Source organism: Halichoerus grypus, chromosome 3 (genome assembly GCF_964656455.1).
Source record: "Halichoerus grypus chromosome 3, mHalGry1.hap1.1, whole genome shotgun sequence".
In the NCBI taxonomy this organism is placed as follows: Eukaryota; Metazoa; Chordata; class Mammalia; order Carnivora; family Phocidae; genus Halichoerus; species Halichoerus grypus.
The window spans coordinates 191,268,108-191,285,499 of record NC_135714.1 but is presented as its reverse complement, the minus strand read 5'-3'; the positions used below and the strand labels follow the sequence as shown (position 1 = coordinate 191,285,499).

Here is a 17,392-nt window from a genome sequence, read left to right as displayed (position 1 = left end):
CACCCAGGCGCCCAACACATTCATTTTCTAAAAGCAATTTAAGTATACTGAAAAGATAAGCTCTCTTAAATAAATAAAAACCTTAAAGGGGGGAGAAAAAGCCAATATTAAAAAAAAACAGTCCTAAGCTGAATTTAAAAAAAATTTTTTTTTTTTACTTTAACACTAAGAGGATTCATTTTCAGATTGAAAAGATGTGTGTGGATAAGGCATAGTGGAAAGCAGTACTGATGATAAAGATGGTTTATAGTTACGAGCAAGAAACCTGAGCTTCACTGGCATGCATGGAGTAAAGAGGTTTGCTAGTCCAAATGGCATAGGAGGCCAAAGGCGCAGGAATGCACAGGTTAAGCTATTAACCACCCTGGTGTGGGCATATGAGCTACAGGTCTTTCCACGAAGACTACACCAGTGTTCTCATAAAACACTGCAACGTCAGTGATGGATTTGTAACGTTAAACTTTATATACACACTAAATGCATTCGCTAAACCACAGAAAGGTTTTATGTGAAAGTTATATAAACATTTAAAACTACAGACCATTTTTAAAGGTCAATGATGATCCAGAAGAGATGGCTTTATAATTTCTCTAAGTCAAATCATTATATATTCATTTCCACTATAAACTTACATAGTACTTTTCTAATGGAGTGAGAGTTGGGTAGAGGTAGTTTAATCCTGCTCTGAAGTCAATTAATCACAACTAAATAGGAACAAGGAAGGTAAAAACAGCCAATTTTGATACAGCAATTCAAATGAAGCACATTCACAGGGCCCTTATACACTCAGCACGTACCTACACATTACTGGGGTGCAAATTAAATGAATGTACAACAATCCCTGCCCTCAGGAAGCTTTCAAGCTCGGCAGGTGATGTCTTACACATACGAGGCATAATGAGGTTCTGCATATTATCAAATGAGTTATCAAGTAAGTCTTTAGGAGTCCAGAGACGGCGTGGGACGTTCCGAAAGCTTTCAAGGAGGAGGTAATAGGCTTTGCTTGTGTAGCTCTTAGGTTGGTGGGTCAGTGTATACTGAGATGGGAGTCGGGGGGAGACCTTGGTCAGAGACATGAAGGCAAGATGTGGCATCAAACACCCTGTCTTTCTGAGACTGGAGAGAAGGACGTGGCACCAAGGGATGGTAAGGGAGCAGGGAGAAGGCGGCATCCAGTACGCGGAGCCTGGACTCCCAAGCAGAGGCCCGAGAGCTACATAATCCCGTACGCCCTGAACTAGCTGATCCGAGGAAATTCACCTGCCCCTCCTCTTCCCAACCGGGCAGCCCCCTCTGGCAGTGGGCAGTGCGAGATGAACTGCAGGGACAGAGAACGGAGACAGGGAGGGGACTGAAGTGTCCAGCAGGAGTCCACACCAGTGCTCTGTGAGCATGTGCGGACACTCTCAGCGCCAGCGCCCGTGTGCTACACCTCACTTACCCTCAGAGTGCCTGGGAGGACAAAATCACTAAGCCCAGTTTCCCGATGACCAAAGGGAAGCCCAGAGGGTTCCAGCCACCTGCCCAGGGACAGGGTAAGAGGCAGAGCCAAGATTCCCAAACCAATCGACCTGGGCGTAATGCTGATGCTCGAGAGAAACCAAAAGGAAACATGAAAGCAAAGCTGTTTTCAAAGAGAGGAACAAGCCCTAACTCGATTTGGGAAGTTACCTCGAGACACGAGATAAAGCGAAGCGACTTGAATTAACAGTGGTCAGCATCCCGAGCAGCAAACGGCAGGACAGGAAAGCAAGGAGCAGCGAGCACTGGGGACCACACTGGGACCCCGCACCGCCCCTCTCTGCTCATGGTGCAACTGTGGCTCAACCCCACAGCGCTCCCCGAACCTCCGACCTGCCGTCCGCTGCTACTGACCCGCCCTGCTGGGGCCCGAGTTTTACCTACAAACCCGAATCCACCCCATGGTCCAGAGGCCCTTATCAACCCAATTCTTATCTCCGCATCGCTCTTCAGGCGACATTTGCTGTGCTGTTCTCATCCCCATGCCTACCGCCCTGTCCTCTGCCCCATGTGGAAATCGAAACCTAATTACTGACCGTCCCCTTTGTCCCACACCTCCCAGGTGAGTCTGGGCTCTGGGACCACTCCTGGAGATTCTGAATCCCCCTCCCTGCCAGCAAGTCATGAGGATATTATCAAGACCCTCTGAAAAGGACTCAAAAGAATTTACAAAGTATAAATGAAGCACTAAAACTTAAAGATACTTCTGTGTCCCTGGAAAGACTGTAATTTCTTTCCTGGGTTTTACGAGAAATTTTAGTCAATCTACTCCACGTTTCATTCGAAGCTTTTAACGGTACTCGCTAAAAACTACAATTATTGGGGAAGGGGCACACTGCTACTTAATCATTTATGTAATAAGCGATAAATGCCACAGGTAAATAGATCATCTTCATTAATGAGAATGCTTGGCACAGAGGGGCATTTCTACTGCTTATTAAGTTCCTTTTGCTAGAGTTCTGGTTAGATTATTTGAACCGATCCACATACAGTTACACTCTTTAAACCTTTCAAAATTGATCCTGTTAAATTTACTACAACTCCGTGTTTTTCTCATTTTCATGCTCTAAAGTCTAACTTCCATAATGAGAAGCTACCAACAGAAATGAAATTTTAATACTGTAGTAAAACTTTTACATGCAATCTCAAAATGACCCCAAAGCATCGTACATGTGTCAATTTTAAATACGCTAAAAATCACAACCATGTGGAGAAAGGAAGAAGGTCTTTTCATAACCGGCTCTGAATCATCTACTCATTTATTAATTGAAAAGACATCACAGACTCTAACTTTTATTCTTCAGTGCAACTAAATGATTTAACAGATGATCTCTCTCATTTGAGATTTAAAATAGTATCATCTAAAGATAAAAAAAAAAAAACTGGAATTCGGAACATTTTATCTTCTAGTATTTAATTTCTTCTTTTGTCCTTTAGGACATAGCAGATTATATGTAAATCTCAGCTTCCACCATCCTAAGGTAAGCTCTATGAGGGTAGGATTTTGTTTCCCAGTATTCAGTTTCTAGAACAATACCTGGCATATAACAAATGTTCAACAAATTCTCAAACAGTCCACACTGAGAATCAAAGAGAATTTAATGTATTCGGGTTTTAACATTTGAATTTGAAATCCCAGTAATCTGGCTATCTCTTAATCACCAGATAGGAACAAATAAAGATGTTAAAGGAATTATGAGAACAATTTTTATCAATCATTTTATACAACCCTCATTAAAGTAGTCAAAAGGGAAAAAAATTCAAAAAAGTGATTTAAAAGATCATTAATCACTTTAATGACCTTTAATGAAAATGACTTGGACAATTCATCCTCAAGAGTGATACAATTTATACTAACACTGTTCAAAATCAGTATAAAACTGAAAGATTCTGATGATCCAAAGTGGGTTGTTGTTTTTAAGTCTTCTTTCAAAATTTCCAAAACTGGTTAATTACAGGCCAAACCTACACCAAGATTTGCAGTCAATTTTCTTTCCCTAAATACAAGTCCTTGGTGTGCATATGTGTAAGCTCTATCAACACCGTAACTCTGCTTGGGAGCCTCCGGGGCTGAATCAACCGCTCACGCTGCCTGTGCACCACACAACCAGAAAGTTCTCTCAGTCCTCCTGTGACGACTGCATTGTCGGTGACTCACTCACCTGTGTGAGGACAGTGGTGGTTCCAGAAAGTTCTATCAGTCCTCCTCTGACGACTGCATCGTCGGTGACTCACTCACCTGTGTGAGGACAGTGGTGGTTCCAGAAAGTTCTATCAGTCCTCCTCTGACGACTGCATCGTCGGTGACTCACTTACCTGTGTGAGGATAGTGGTGGTTCCATCCGAAGCTTCAACTGTGAGGTTATAGTTTGATTTCTGTTCTGCATCCAGAGGTTTGGCAACAATGATGGTCCCGGTGCCCTTGTCCACATCAAAGTGACTGTCGTAGTTGCCACCTAGTTTAAGTTAGGACATACAGAAAAGTATGAGAATTTGTCATTTCTTTTGTGGTTTTCTAATTCTTCATGACAGGGAAAAAAAAAAAAAACCACTTCTGATACACTGCTTAAGGTGATTCCAAGGAGCTTTCATTTTGAAAGACAAGAAAAGAAGGGCCAATTAGAAAGACAGTGGCTACTAATACAAACTTGAGCCCTAATTGTCAAGGGAAGCTACTGAGAGGAAAGCAAGAAAGCAACTCCGAAGACGGAAAACCATTGCTAATATTGCCAGTGAGTTACTTTCCATTTGCTTTTTCAGGGGTTCTGAATAGGTCTTTAATTTATATATCCCACTAGCTATATATAACATCCTGTACTAACCAGAGTCAGCCATTTAAATGTTTAATTACTCAAAAAAAAATCTGTGACACTTGAAGCATACTGCCCTAATAAATTAACTATTAAAAACAAATGTTAACTCTGAAAAAAATCGTGGCAGTTAACATCAATTAGTCCTGGCTCTTCTATACTTAAAAAGAAATTTTGCCCATTGTTGCCAAACACAAAGTTAATGAAGCAAAATTTTCTGTGCTGCAGACATTATCCAAATGCATTCCCAATTATGTTCCAGATAAAACTCTTTCCACATCCACTGAATTTGAGATACTTTTATCAATGAAGTGACATGGAATGAAAATAAAGTCTTAATGCCATGATGAGGTTCTATTACTCAATCTTACCAAAAAGTAAAACGACACACACATTAAAAAAAAAAAAAAATCTTCAGTGAAACCTAAAACTAAGGATGATCCCGGGATGTCTCAGAAGTCAGCATGTTTGCAACTGGAATGGGTGACCATGGGCATGCCACGAAAACAAGGGCAATGGAAGATAGTCACTGGAAATAAAAAAGGTTTTAAAAACTGATGCTTTTCTTTTAGATCTCATAATCTGAGGCAAATCATGGGATCTCAGCAGATACCTTCCGCTGTACAGTTCGGGTCACAAGTCATCTGAAAGATGGAAAACACTTCTCTAGCAAGTGTGTCTCCTGGCACAGCCACAAAGAAGCAAGCAAGCATGGAAGGCAAGCACAGAACAAGGGAGAGAATCAATCAGACCAGTTCCAAAGGTGGTCAGCATTACACACGGCTCAACGGGGAGCCTGGCTCGGCTGCAAGTGCGACAGGAGTTAACAGGGAGCAAACAAGTGATTTTGGTTGTAGTTCATTGTGAAAATCACCTTTCTTCTTTAAAACTGAAGTCAGGGATTCAGAGGTGTGGATGACCTCAACGATTTCATACAACGCCCCAAGCTGGGCACGCAGCCGAACCATGTTGGGGGGGGGGTAAGTGGGAGAGGTAAAGCCCGCACCCCCCGCGCCCCCTGGCCCCACGTCCCAGCCACTTCAAATGCTGATATGGCAGTTCGCGGGGAGGGTGGCTAAGGGCTGGAAGAGGGAAAAGGAACCTAAAGGACCAACTAGAGATGAGTCACAATCCATACTTATGCTTTTAAAGATCCTGATGATTAAAATAACGTAAGGAAATAGCATTTTAAAAACGAAGACGTCAAAGTTTAACGTGAATTTCTTTTTTTTAAGTATGGGAAAGTAAGGGAATACGTTCTATGTCTAAACTCAATTAAATGAAAAAGAAAAACGAAAAACTGACGTAGGCATATGATCTTTATCACAGGGTCAATGAATCCCCTGACCCCCGCTTCCCACATTCCCAGATTGTGGTAAATAAAACTGAGAAGGCCATAGTTAGCACTCTCATATAAGTTACGCAACTAAAATCTGTAAGATTATTCCCTATAAAATACTGACATGCGACAGTCACACAGTTACTTCAAGCATTCAAACCATATTCACTAAAAACAGCAATGTGCCATATGTTATGTATCACGAAGGAAAATTAAGAAGTTGTGCTTTTGGACCAAAACACTCAGGTTTCTAACTCCTTCATGCACTTTTAAAAACCTTATTTTTACATTAAGGATATGGTATATGCACAGCCCCAATTTCAAACAAGTTTAGTACACGCTGGATATTATAAAACATTTTGCAATCAAAATACTGCAATTTAAGACAAACTCTCCATTTCTAAGTCTGACTCCCAATTTTAAGTCCGGAGATGTATACAAAAGTCAGGAAACCAAAAAAAAACAGGCTCTCCTCAGCGTAACCTGTGCAAGGATGGTGAGAACTCTGAGGAACACTCACCAGTGATGTCAAACCACAGAGGTGTGCCGGGAGGCTCCGCAGATATCACGCCGATCATGTGAGCCGCCGGATCGCTTTCCACGACAGTAAAGGAGAAAAATGGTTCTTCAAATGAAATCGGCTCCACTGATGGTTTGGGTTTGGAGATCCATTCAATATGGAGTCGAGTGGTTGACGACTTTTGGGGGCGACCATTATCAACTGCCTTAATCTATGAAATAAGCAGAGGGGATGAAGGGAGCAAATTAGAAGTTACATCCTATAACCAAGGCACAGATTGGTTTGGTCTCAAACCGAGCCAATTTCAAACACTTAAGCTTCTGTTATTTGTATATTCCCCATGTTTAAGGTTTGATTAAAAAGAGCAACCTCTTCATGCCACACGCAACATAGGTAATGACTAGAGCGACAGCTGAGAAGGCAAAACGAAAGCCACATTTCCCGATGTTAGGTCACAAACACCGAGGCCACTTACTGAAGAGAGAGAACGTTTTCAGAGAAGTGACATTAAGACCAGATGAACAAAGTACGTGAGAAAATCAAAGACTAGATCCTAACTCACTGAAAGAATATCATATTCTCCAGCTCCAGAAAACTTCTTGGATGAAACCACTCCGGTTTTTGGCTCAATAAAAAATTTGCCATGTTCGTTTCCATCTTCAATGCTGTAAGAGATTTCCGCATTGGGCCCTTCATCTTTGTCTGTAGCTATCACGCGATAGATGGGCTCGCGCTTGGCGTTTCTTTCTCGTTCTGGTCTTTCCCGCTCTGGGAGTCTGATTTTGTAGAACTTCTGTAGGAACTGAGGTTTGTTGTCATTTTCATCAAGGATTTTCACAATCACTCTTGCAATGGTGGATTTGGGGGGGGTACCGTTGTCGGTCACAGTAACCTGTTTTTGAAACGTAACAGATCAACAGATGTTTTTAAAATATAACTATATAAAAAGTGACTATCTTCCTCCTAATTAATGATAAACCACATTTGCAGAGACCGGCAGAGTTCACACCACTATGACACACACCACCTTCTCTCCTTTGACAACAGCCCTGTGGGGAGGCAAGACGACGATGTGTCCCGTTCCAGACAGGACAGGGGGAGCGAGGTGAGGGCCAAGAAAGAGGCAGCGTGAGCCCTTGGCTCTCCCCTCACCAAACCACCTCTCCCTGCACTCCTGCAGCTATAACATGAATGTCGCCGAAATGGCAAGCTATCAAAAGCAACTTATTTTTATGCCAAACAGAGTCGGCTAAAGAATAACATACACTCTACGCACTTAAAAATCAAATCTCCGGGGGCGCCTGGGTGGCTCAGTCATTAAGCGTCTGCCTTCAGCTCAGGTCGTGATCCCAGGGTCCTGGGATCGAGCCCCGAGTCAGGCTCCCTGCTCCTCCCTCTCCCACTCCCCCTGCTTGTGTTCCCTCTCTAGCTGTCTCTCTTGGTCTGTCAAATAAATAAATAAAATCTTTAAAAAAAAAAAATCAAATCTCCACATGCTGCATTAAAAACTTTCATTTTTAAGCCTCAACAATAAAGCAAGCTAAATCATTAATTTAAAATATATGCGAAGGAGCATGCCTTTTAATATTAGCTATCATCATTTTGTTTTGACTCTTTTCTTGTTCAGAAGTCCTCCACGTTTAGTATGGCAGATACAAAAATTTTCATTTCAGACCCACTTATTAAGTAAGATTTTCAGTAAAAGAAATATAAAGTAATGGTCATCCTAATTATTCATGTATTCAGCTTAGGAATAAAAATCCGAGTCTTAAGGACTACAGTGGTGAATGCTTCCATATGCATGGTCTCCACCCCCCCCGAATCAAATGTCCACTTTTACTTTGGTGTGGACATTAAAAGCAATGACCTTTGAAATAGCTATTTTTTCCTCACCACATCCTCCAAAAATAATGGTTGAAATACTAAAAATATTAAAGTATACTGAAGTTTTCCGTGGCATTTTTTTTTTTTAAAAGCTTGGTGAATATAAATCCTGTTGTTTATAGAAATGTGAATATATCCTGATGGTACTTGCCAAGAATATTTAAGCAGTTGCTTCAAGTATATGATTTACCTCTCCACATTCTCAAAATAAAACAAAATGTACAATTATTACTTCCTTTTGATCAATTCTCATATGATCTTCAGGGAAAAGAGAGAAAATTAAAGAGAAATAGAAGCGAGCACTATGTTTTGTGGTAATCATCACCAAAATGTTCTTAAGGCTGGGTTCAAGCACCAGAAGCCAGTAACACAGCTTTTAACATGGGATTGGGGAAAAAACTCTTCTTTAAGACAGTCAAATCAATGCTGCCGTTGGCCCTCAAATCCACCACCATAAAGGACTACAGAAAACATACAACATACGTATGTGACAACCCATTACAAAGGCTTATTTCCCATCAACATCTTCATAGTATCCGCCAACCCTACGTATCTTGTACTTGCTCCCATCCAGCCTCGGACATTTCCTGCAAAAAGGCGGCTCTGGAGGGAGGCACACAACAAACAGGTGTCCAGTGTGGTTCTAACCAGGGTGCAGCCGCAGCAAGATGCCAATGCCTGGGACCTGCCGCTCAGGACAGCGCACCACCTGCTTCCTTTCTTGGGGAACCATATTCTCCTCCTGTCAATCACTGCAGGGACCGAATCAAAATTCTAAACTCTGCTCTAACAGAAAGAAAATGAATTTAAGGGAACTAACTGTACGACTTATGACTAACACTCAGATGTAACACATGAAGAGATGATGAACTGTAAGGGCGCCTGGGTGGCTCAGCTGATCAAGCATCTGCCTCTTGATTTCGGCTCAGGTCATGATCTCGGGGTCCTGGGATCGAGCCCCATGTGGGGCCCTGCGCTCAGCAGGGAGTCTGCTTAAAGATTCTCTCTTTCTCTCTCTCCCTCTGCCCCTCCCCCTGCTCGCGTGCTCTCTCTCTCTCGCTCTCAAAATACATAAAATCTTAAAAAAAAAAAAAGGCAATTACTAACTGTAATGGTGGCTGTGAAACCACCTTTTCTAGACAGGATATTCATGTGCACACACTATAGAGCTATAAAAAGTAAATATTTTATTGACAAAGTTAGAAAATTGACTAAGGATGAAATGAAATGAAGCAGGTAGCATTATGAATAGCGATAATATAAAAAGGGAGAAGTATTAACAAAAATAATTTAATAAACCACAGTTTTGGACTTTCTCAAGTACCCACACTAGTAGAATGGAAGACTCGTGCAGGTAACTCACAACTCAACAAGCACTTGGTCTTCTGGCTCCAATGATCAACAGTGGCCTTTAACGTGCGGTAGAGGAAAGTTAAGAGGTTACATGTCTGCTCTGCTCAGTTTCCCTCTCCAAGGGAATTCTCCCAACTGCCTCTTCTCAGCCTCTTCCTGGCTTGTAGGTCCTGGCACCCAGCAGTCGCATCACACCTGACCTCCACATGACCCTCTACCTTCCCCTCCACGTGATTCCTATCCCTGCTCCTGAAACGTGCCTACCATCCACCAGCAAACCAGTATACGGCAAGCTGTGTTTCTCCTTTCAGGGACTAGAAAGGCATTTTAAATTAGCCATGAGAACGAGAAGCCCGTCAGAAGAGACCATCTTAGAAAAGCACGTATCAGTCTTCAATCTTTTATTTCAGAAATGTTTAAAAATCACAAACTTTCTACCAGTTTAAAATGCAAAAACAATGCAATTATTTAAGATTGACGAAAACCAGAAACCACAGCTGAATTAGATCTATTATCATAAAAATATCCCGAAAACAGAATACTAAGGAAAAAGATGAAGAAGGCATAAAGAAAAAGTATCTCTTATGTAAATGAAAAGGAAATGTAAATAATATTGTTTCCAGTTTGTTTGCTCTGTATGTGCGCACAAAAATTAGAGCGGAACTTACACAATGATCTTGTGTTTTGGGGATAGAAAGGGATTTAAGGGGACATGAACTACACTCACAAAAGTTTCCTTTCCCTTTTACTTCCCTTGTTAATAATGACCAGGAGCTAACATAACAAAATCATAACAGTTATGAATACTAGTGACTGTGAAGAAGAATGCTCCTTCCCATGATATTTATAAAACTTTTAAATAAGTAAAAAAAAAAAAGAAATGCTTACTTCTAATATATGTTCATCTTGCTGCTCTCGGTCTAGTTTCCTCGACGTTGTTGTGATAAGACCTACAAAATGATAACAGTTCATTAATCCTTACAGATAAAGTCAATTTCGTAATTGACTCAAGTGTCACTGACACCACACTGAGTTTAAAAGTCTGAGCAAATCTCTGGATTCTGAAGGGGAAAAAATTATTAATCCAGGTTCAATTATTTTGTTTACAAACAACATACTTTCTCATTTTAATGATTCTTAAACACAGTAGACAAATGACAGAAGGATGAAGAAAGTGGCAAAACTGAAATCAGTTAAACATTTTTTGTTTGTTCAGTGGTTTGAATAAACATTTTGTCAGAAGAGATTTTTAAAAAGATGAAGCTATCCAGGATTTCAGATTTCTCTAACTGCTGCAGTGATGATTAACAGTTGACAGAAAAATCTTCTGTAACTATATTAAAAAGGACCACTGGAAAATCTAATGTTGACTATGATTTATTACCTTTGAATCATTTACCCTCATAAAGTGAAGAATGGTTATAAAAGTAATGTGATTTTCCAGGAAATACTGCTCAAGTATCAATTAATTTCCAATGAAAGAAAAAACATAAATACTCCTCAAAGAAACCCCATATTCTTTATTTCTTTGATTTTTCTATCAAACTAGAAAATCTATAGTTTCACTCTCCCTCTAGAACTTTAATAACAGTCGGCTAAACTGTCAACATACGTTGGATCCTGGAAGACCATTAAAACTGATTAAATATGTTCTCTACTTCACAAAACACAAACAAAATTCCCCCAACTGCTAAAATATCCTCTACAGCCTGTGTTGAATGAATCCAATGTCAGATTTAAAGCTCAGGTAAAACCTTACGTGGCAAGACAATTGCCAAGAACAACCTTTCTCCTGCCCAGCTTTGTGTTTTTTTTCCCACAGGGAAATATTTCAAATAATTTATATTTAAGAACAGACTCCATCGCTATAATTGATTTTCCCCTATTATCCTAACTAATTTCAGGCAACTACCAATTAAAGGCTATTTAAAATGCTTCTCTAAAATTTGTAAATGAAACGTTCGTGTTTTCATTTAATTTGAAGTATTTTTTTTTCTCAAATAGTTACGAAGGATCTCAATCAACATTACCTTCCCCACAATTCAACGAAGCAACGCGCTTTTGTTAATAAGAACAACGAAAGACTATATTGTAGACTAGAATCTGGGGTTTTTCCCAAACCATCCTTCTAGATTAAAAGGGGTTCGAGGAAAATGCTTCACAGTGCTTAATGGTGTGAAAACGCTGCTTAATGTGGCATGATTTTGATTTTCATTAGTCAAAAACCTTTTACAGTTAATCCCTCTTTTTTCCTATCAAAAGTTTACCATTTCTGATTGTGATTTTAAGTAGTTCAAGGAGGACAGGAAATCACTGGGATTAGTCCCCTCTAATTGTCCTAATGTGCCCATCAGAAAGTTGTTAAGTTATCAACGGTAACATCAAGGGCAGCAACTTGGCATGTTCACAGCAAAACAGTATCCTGCTTCTGTAGAACATAATCATTCCTTGCACAAATATCCGAATATCTGTCAGCAAATAAGTTTCTGCAGGAAATAAGTAACTATCCATTAGCAAATAACATTGGCCACTTTACAGTTTACTTACAGCACACCAGACAGCTCGCAAAGGAAGTGCCCACCTCCCTGCTACAAATTCAACATAGAGACAAAAAGCAAACCTAGGTTTGTACTTACTTGCACTGCACTCTCCATATGTTTCAAATTAATTCTCCTCTGTTAACGCAAATGGAACATTAATTTCATTCGAGTGCAATGAATTCTAATGTTCCTTTCTTATACATTTTTTTAGCCTAGTTGCTATCCACTCCTTCCCCTCTCAGCTTGGACACCATTTCTGAGGCCTGCCCTGACAGGTGCGGCCTGGGGCCCTGCCGCTGAGTGCCGGGCTCTGACATTCGCTCTGTCGTAACCTCACCCCACAGTACTACAGTCACTCATCCCAAGGTCTTCATGAGAGCAGAGACTGCCTTCCTTGTACATCCTGGTCATCCTGCTACACCTCTGTTAGCCTAAAAAAATACTTAAACGTGTGAACACATGAATTCCTTAAAACCATAAAAGAGCAGCATTAAAAACAGGTGTCTGAGTGACACACACGCAGAAACTGCATGTGGAAATAATGATACACATTTATAGCTTATACGTGAGCTCACAGAAGATGATTTAACGTGCATTTAGAGGCCAGGGGACACGGAGAGACACTGACCCCAAGTGCAGGGTAGCAGCCGGAGGTGGACAGATTCGGGTTACACCTCAAGAGGGTGTGAAGAAAAAAAGAGAATGGTGGGCCAATCTCACGAAAGTAGGGGACGGCCATGTTTAGAAGCCATGAAGAAGCTGAGGAAGCATTTGGCTGAAAGAAAACCATGTGTCCCAGATGCCAGGGACAGAGAATCTGAGGGAGGCCCTCCACCAAGTACGCCAGAGAAGCTTAGAAGAGAAGCTAAAACGAGAGCCAGGGAGGCAAGAAGGAAGGAGACCAGGAAAGGGAGTTCTTTTACGAAGAGGAGACTGTTCTGCAGGCTCACGTGGAGCGATGTTATGAGTGAGCACAAAACATGGAGATCTAGACCCGAGCGAACCAATACGGTAGCCACCAGCCTTGTGTGGCAACTGAAATGTAAGTTACATTAAAACAGCTCACGAACACAAAAGACATTTCAGACTGACAAGATGACCTTTTTTCCTAGATTCACAACACTCCTGCCAACAGAAATCCTACCGAAAGTGGCACTGTATTCTTTTCCTAATACCACCCCCGGGGGAGGCTGGGCATGTGCGTTTGGGGGGGGAGTGGCAGCAAGAGGTGCTGTGCCCCCTAAGAGGAGGGGAAAATTCATGCCTCTTGTGGAATTTGCATACAAAATGAACCCTAATGAGAAAACACAATTTCCTAATGAAGCAGGACAATACCAGAGGGAAACTGTGGATACTCCTGGGAAGTACGTTTTACCTTACATGGACCACACCACAAGCCACCCAAATATGCCGTACTCTGGCCACACCATCTCAGCGGTGGAATTCGTCATGCATCTCACGTTCCTTTCCACTTTAATTCTGTACTTCTCAATCCTGCCAATCCTCCCGCCTGGCCTACTCGACAAACACCTGTATGAAAAGATGAATCCAAAGTATACTTTTCCTAGAGCTACCATACGACCCAGGATTGCACTACTGGGTATTTACCCCAAAGATACAAATGTAGGGATCCGAAGGGGTACGTGCACCCCGATGTTTATAGCAGCAATGTCCACAATAGCCAAACTGTGGAAAGAGCCAAGATGTCCATCAACAGATGAATGGATAAAGAAGATGTGGTATATATATACAATGGAATATTATGCAGCCATCAAAAGGAATGAGATCTTGCCATTTGCAACGACGTGGATGGAACTGGAGGGTGTTATGCTGAGCGAAATAAGTCAAACACAGAAAGACATGTATCATATGACCTCACTGATATGAGGAATTCTTAATCTCAGGAAACAAACTGAGGGTTGCTGGAGTGGGGGGTGGGGTGGGAGGGATGGGGTGACTGGGGGATAGACACTGGGGAGGGTATGTGCTCTGGTAAGCGCTGTGAATTGTGCAAGACTGTTGAATCTCAGATCTGTACCTCTGAAACAAATAAGGCAATATATGTTAAGAAAAAAAAAAAAGATAGCAGGAGGGGAAGAATGAAGGGGGGGAAATCAGAGGGGGAGACGAACCATGACAGACGATGGACTCTGAGAAACAAACTGAGGGTTCTAGAGGGAAGGGGGGTGGGGGGATAGGTTAGCCTGGTGATGGGTATTAAAGAGGGCACGTTCTGCATGGAGCACTGGGTGTTATACGCAAACAATGAATCATGGAACACTACAGCAAAAACTGATGATGTAATATATGGTGATTAACATAATAAAATAAAAAAATACAATCTTAAAAAAAAAAGTATACTTTTCCTACATACCCAGGACATGTTATTAACCCTGTAGGTATTAAATATCCCAATAAGTATATCCATTTCTTTCATTTTAAACAGTTGTGCTCATCTGTAATGTTTAATACAAAATCCCAGGAGGACATATATTTGATAGAAACAGCACAATGATAGAAACAGCACAATACTTCAGAGCTAGAGAGAAACCTTCAAGATTATCGAGCCCAGCTGCCTGAGCCAAAGAGAAGTTAACTGTCTCAAGGCCACCAGCAGCAAGTCATTATCAGAGGCGGGATTCGAGTTTAGTTTTCCCGAGGCCCCAGTGAGAGTGTTGGGGTTTCTTTTCCTCCCCATCACCTCACACTGCATAATTTCCTGCACTTTGGTATTTCAAGGATCCATAAACTCTGAACTGCGACTTATATAAAGTTTGACACACACACACACACACACACACACACACCAGCAAGTTAATCATTATTCATGTAGTAGGTCAAAAAAGCAAATCAGAAAGTAAAATAGAGTGGACAAAAGCAAGAAAACGTACGTTCAAGTGCTGCCTTTGGTAACTCTGTGCTTTATCTTTTCTGCGGAGCACTATGAAATTAAAAATAGAAATGAAAAGAGAGAAAGTTTCTTTCCTTGGCCTAGAAAAACATCACATTGTGTAGACCAATACTATTACAAATGTAGGTGAACTGAGGTAGCAAATACATAATCAACCAGTAGCAGCTACCAATTTACCCCAAAAATGTATGTAAAACTAAGAAGCCAACCTTTCCTGTGTTTGATGATCATTAAAAAAACTATTCATAGCTTTCCAAGGCCACATTAGAATTTAGAGAAGAGAATCCATTTAAGAAAAGAATGTTAATGTTTCAATATAAAATTTTACTCTTTGACATTTCTTATAAATCAATACCAAAAACCATCTCCAAACTTCCCAGAGTTTAAGAGATCAAATGGACGTCACAAAGCGGGGAGCACAGAAAAGTGAACAGCAAAGGATTAGGAGGTGAGGATCATGTGAGACAGTCCACAAAGGAGGAGCTGTATTTAGGTATTCATTCAACTGTTCTGTGCGGTGCACTAAGAATGCAGAGATGATTAAGACAGAGTCTTGTTTTCAAGAAACAAGGGTGAAGGCAAAGACCACATTCAGGAAACAATACAAAAGTTAGACTAGAGTGTAGGGTTCATATAGAACACAGGGAGAAAGCAAGGGCCCTGTATTCCAAGAAAGCTTTAACTTGGCAGGATGATGAGACACTTACAGTCTAGCCATCTACTGTTCCAGCAGACAACCAGCCCACCACTCAATATGCAAGTGAGGCCATCCAGGACCAGGCAGCCTCAGAGCCAGCCAGCCAAGTGACCACCACTGCATGAAAGACGGGTCAGGCCTGGACAAGACCAGACTGCCCAGCAGAATCCTCCACTAAACGTGGTTGTTTTAAGCCACCAAATTCTGGGACGGTTTGCTACACAGCCAGAGCTAAATAATGCATCCGATGACCTCATCTCTAATTATCGGACTTACTACATGCCAAGGTATTGTGCTAGGAGCTTTAAATAAATTATCTCATTTAATCCAGATGTATATAAGTGGTGATATCTGTATCATAAAAAATAAATTTTAACATTTTTACTGGCTCAGAGAGATTAGATTGCTTACTCAAGGTCTTTCAACAAGGTGGGGGAGTTGGGAGTTCAATACACCCAGAGCATCAGAGTCTGAAGTCCACAGTAAGAATGAGAGAAACGTGGAGAGGAACTGAAAGATTTGGTTCTATAAAAAATGGTTTGAAACATCAGTGCTGCAGATGTAACTAGATAAAAGCCAGAGAAGAAGGAGGGGGAAAAAAATTTCTGAATAGGATTAAGGTGCAACCACAATGAGAGCGCAAATACTGGTGATCAGTGATAGGAGTTTTTAAAGAAACAAAACTGGGGGGGGGCGGGAAGTCTTGGTTTTAGAGGGAAAAAAGTATGGCCTTGTGTTCACCTTGCTTGGCAGGAAATTTACTTTGAACCATTTTCCAATTACTCTACGTGAGAATAAGCAGAGGAAGGGGAAAGATCATGGAATGGGGGAAAAAAGTCTACTCACCTAATTCACATTTCCCATTACTCTGATTATTTTCCTCTAACCCCTGCAACTACTTTGGCTTTTGTATCCTTTTGCTCATTTAATAATAGTGCATGAACTACAGCAACATATATTCTAGAAAAGCAGGTGTCCAACAGAACTTTCTGTGATGGGCAAGTTCTTCAATTTGCACTGTCCACTATGACAGCCCCCAGCATGTGTGGCCACTAAGCACTGGACGTGTGGCTAAATTTTTAAGTTAGCTTAAATAATTTAAATAGTCACAAGTTATTTCTGCTCTTTTAGGGAAGATCCAATTTTCAAAGTATCCCTGTCAAAACCAAAAACTGACACCTATAATACCCAAAATCTTGTCCTGTGCTTAGAATTTGAAGCAGTCATTCAATGGCAAATATATTTGCTATCAAAATCTAAATTCTATAAATATCGGTCTTAAAGAGTGAAAAAGCGAACATGTCCAAGATTCGGACATGCTGGTGCCACCACTCCACAATGCTTCCCCCTTCCTTACATCCCTTCCCTTTCACTAGTCTCCTTTCTCACGGGCTCAGCTGGGGACGAAGAAACCTGGTCCTTGCTGGTAGTTTACAGCTTTACCTAAACACCTAAAAATCAAGTCTCTGTGTTTAAAGACTTTGGGGGGGGGGGGGGAGAATCAATATTCTACCAACTTATATTTTTGGTTTCTGATGATTTCTAAGAACTAAAAATTAACCAAGGACATGTGTGTTCATAAGCAGTGATGATGTTGTCATAGGCTTACTAACTCAAAGTCACCCACTTGTTCAGTCTGTTTTAAAAGTTATTCAAACTATTTTTTTCAGAACGTCTTCCCCAAACATGTCACTCTGAGACACACATATAAAAGCCATGTCCTTGAAGGCATGCAATCCATTTAAGGAAACAGCTCTTAGACCTAAAAGGTACAGACAAGTATTAAACTATGGTCTCACAGCTCACTTTTTAGGCAA

The 17,392-nt window shown here is 41.0% G+C and overlaps 1 protein-coding gene across 6 annotated transcripts in view; it reads right to left on the bottom strand.

The window, feature by feature from the left end:
• Positions 1-17,392, bottom strand: part of FAT1 (FAT atypical cadherin 1) — a 127,938-nt gene that overhangs the window by 37,553 nt on the left and 72,993 nt on the right. For all 6 annotated transcript variants that reach the window (XR_004923631.2, XR_013446660.1, XM_036112387.2 and 3 more), the window contains exons 4-7: positions 10,316-10,377; positions 6,753-7,082; positions 6,191-6,401; positions 3,838-3,977 (exon numbers count right to left, since the gene is read on the bottom strand). Coding sequence is in view for 4 of the 6 variants with exons in the window: in XM_036112387.2 (XP_035968280.2) it covers positions 3,838-3,977; positions 6,191-6,401; positions 6,753-7,082; positions 10,316-10,377 (743 nt within the window). In the remaining 2 variants the exon portion in view is untranslated. The remainder of the gene's footprint in view (positions 1-3,837; positions 3,978-6,190; positions 6,402-6,752; positions 7,083-10,315; positions 10,378-17,392) is intronic.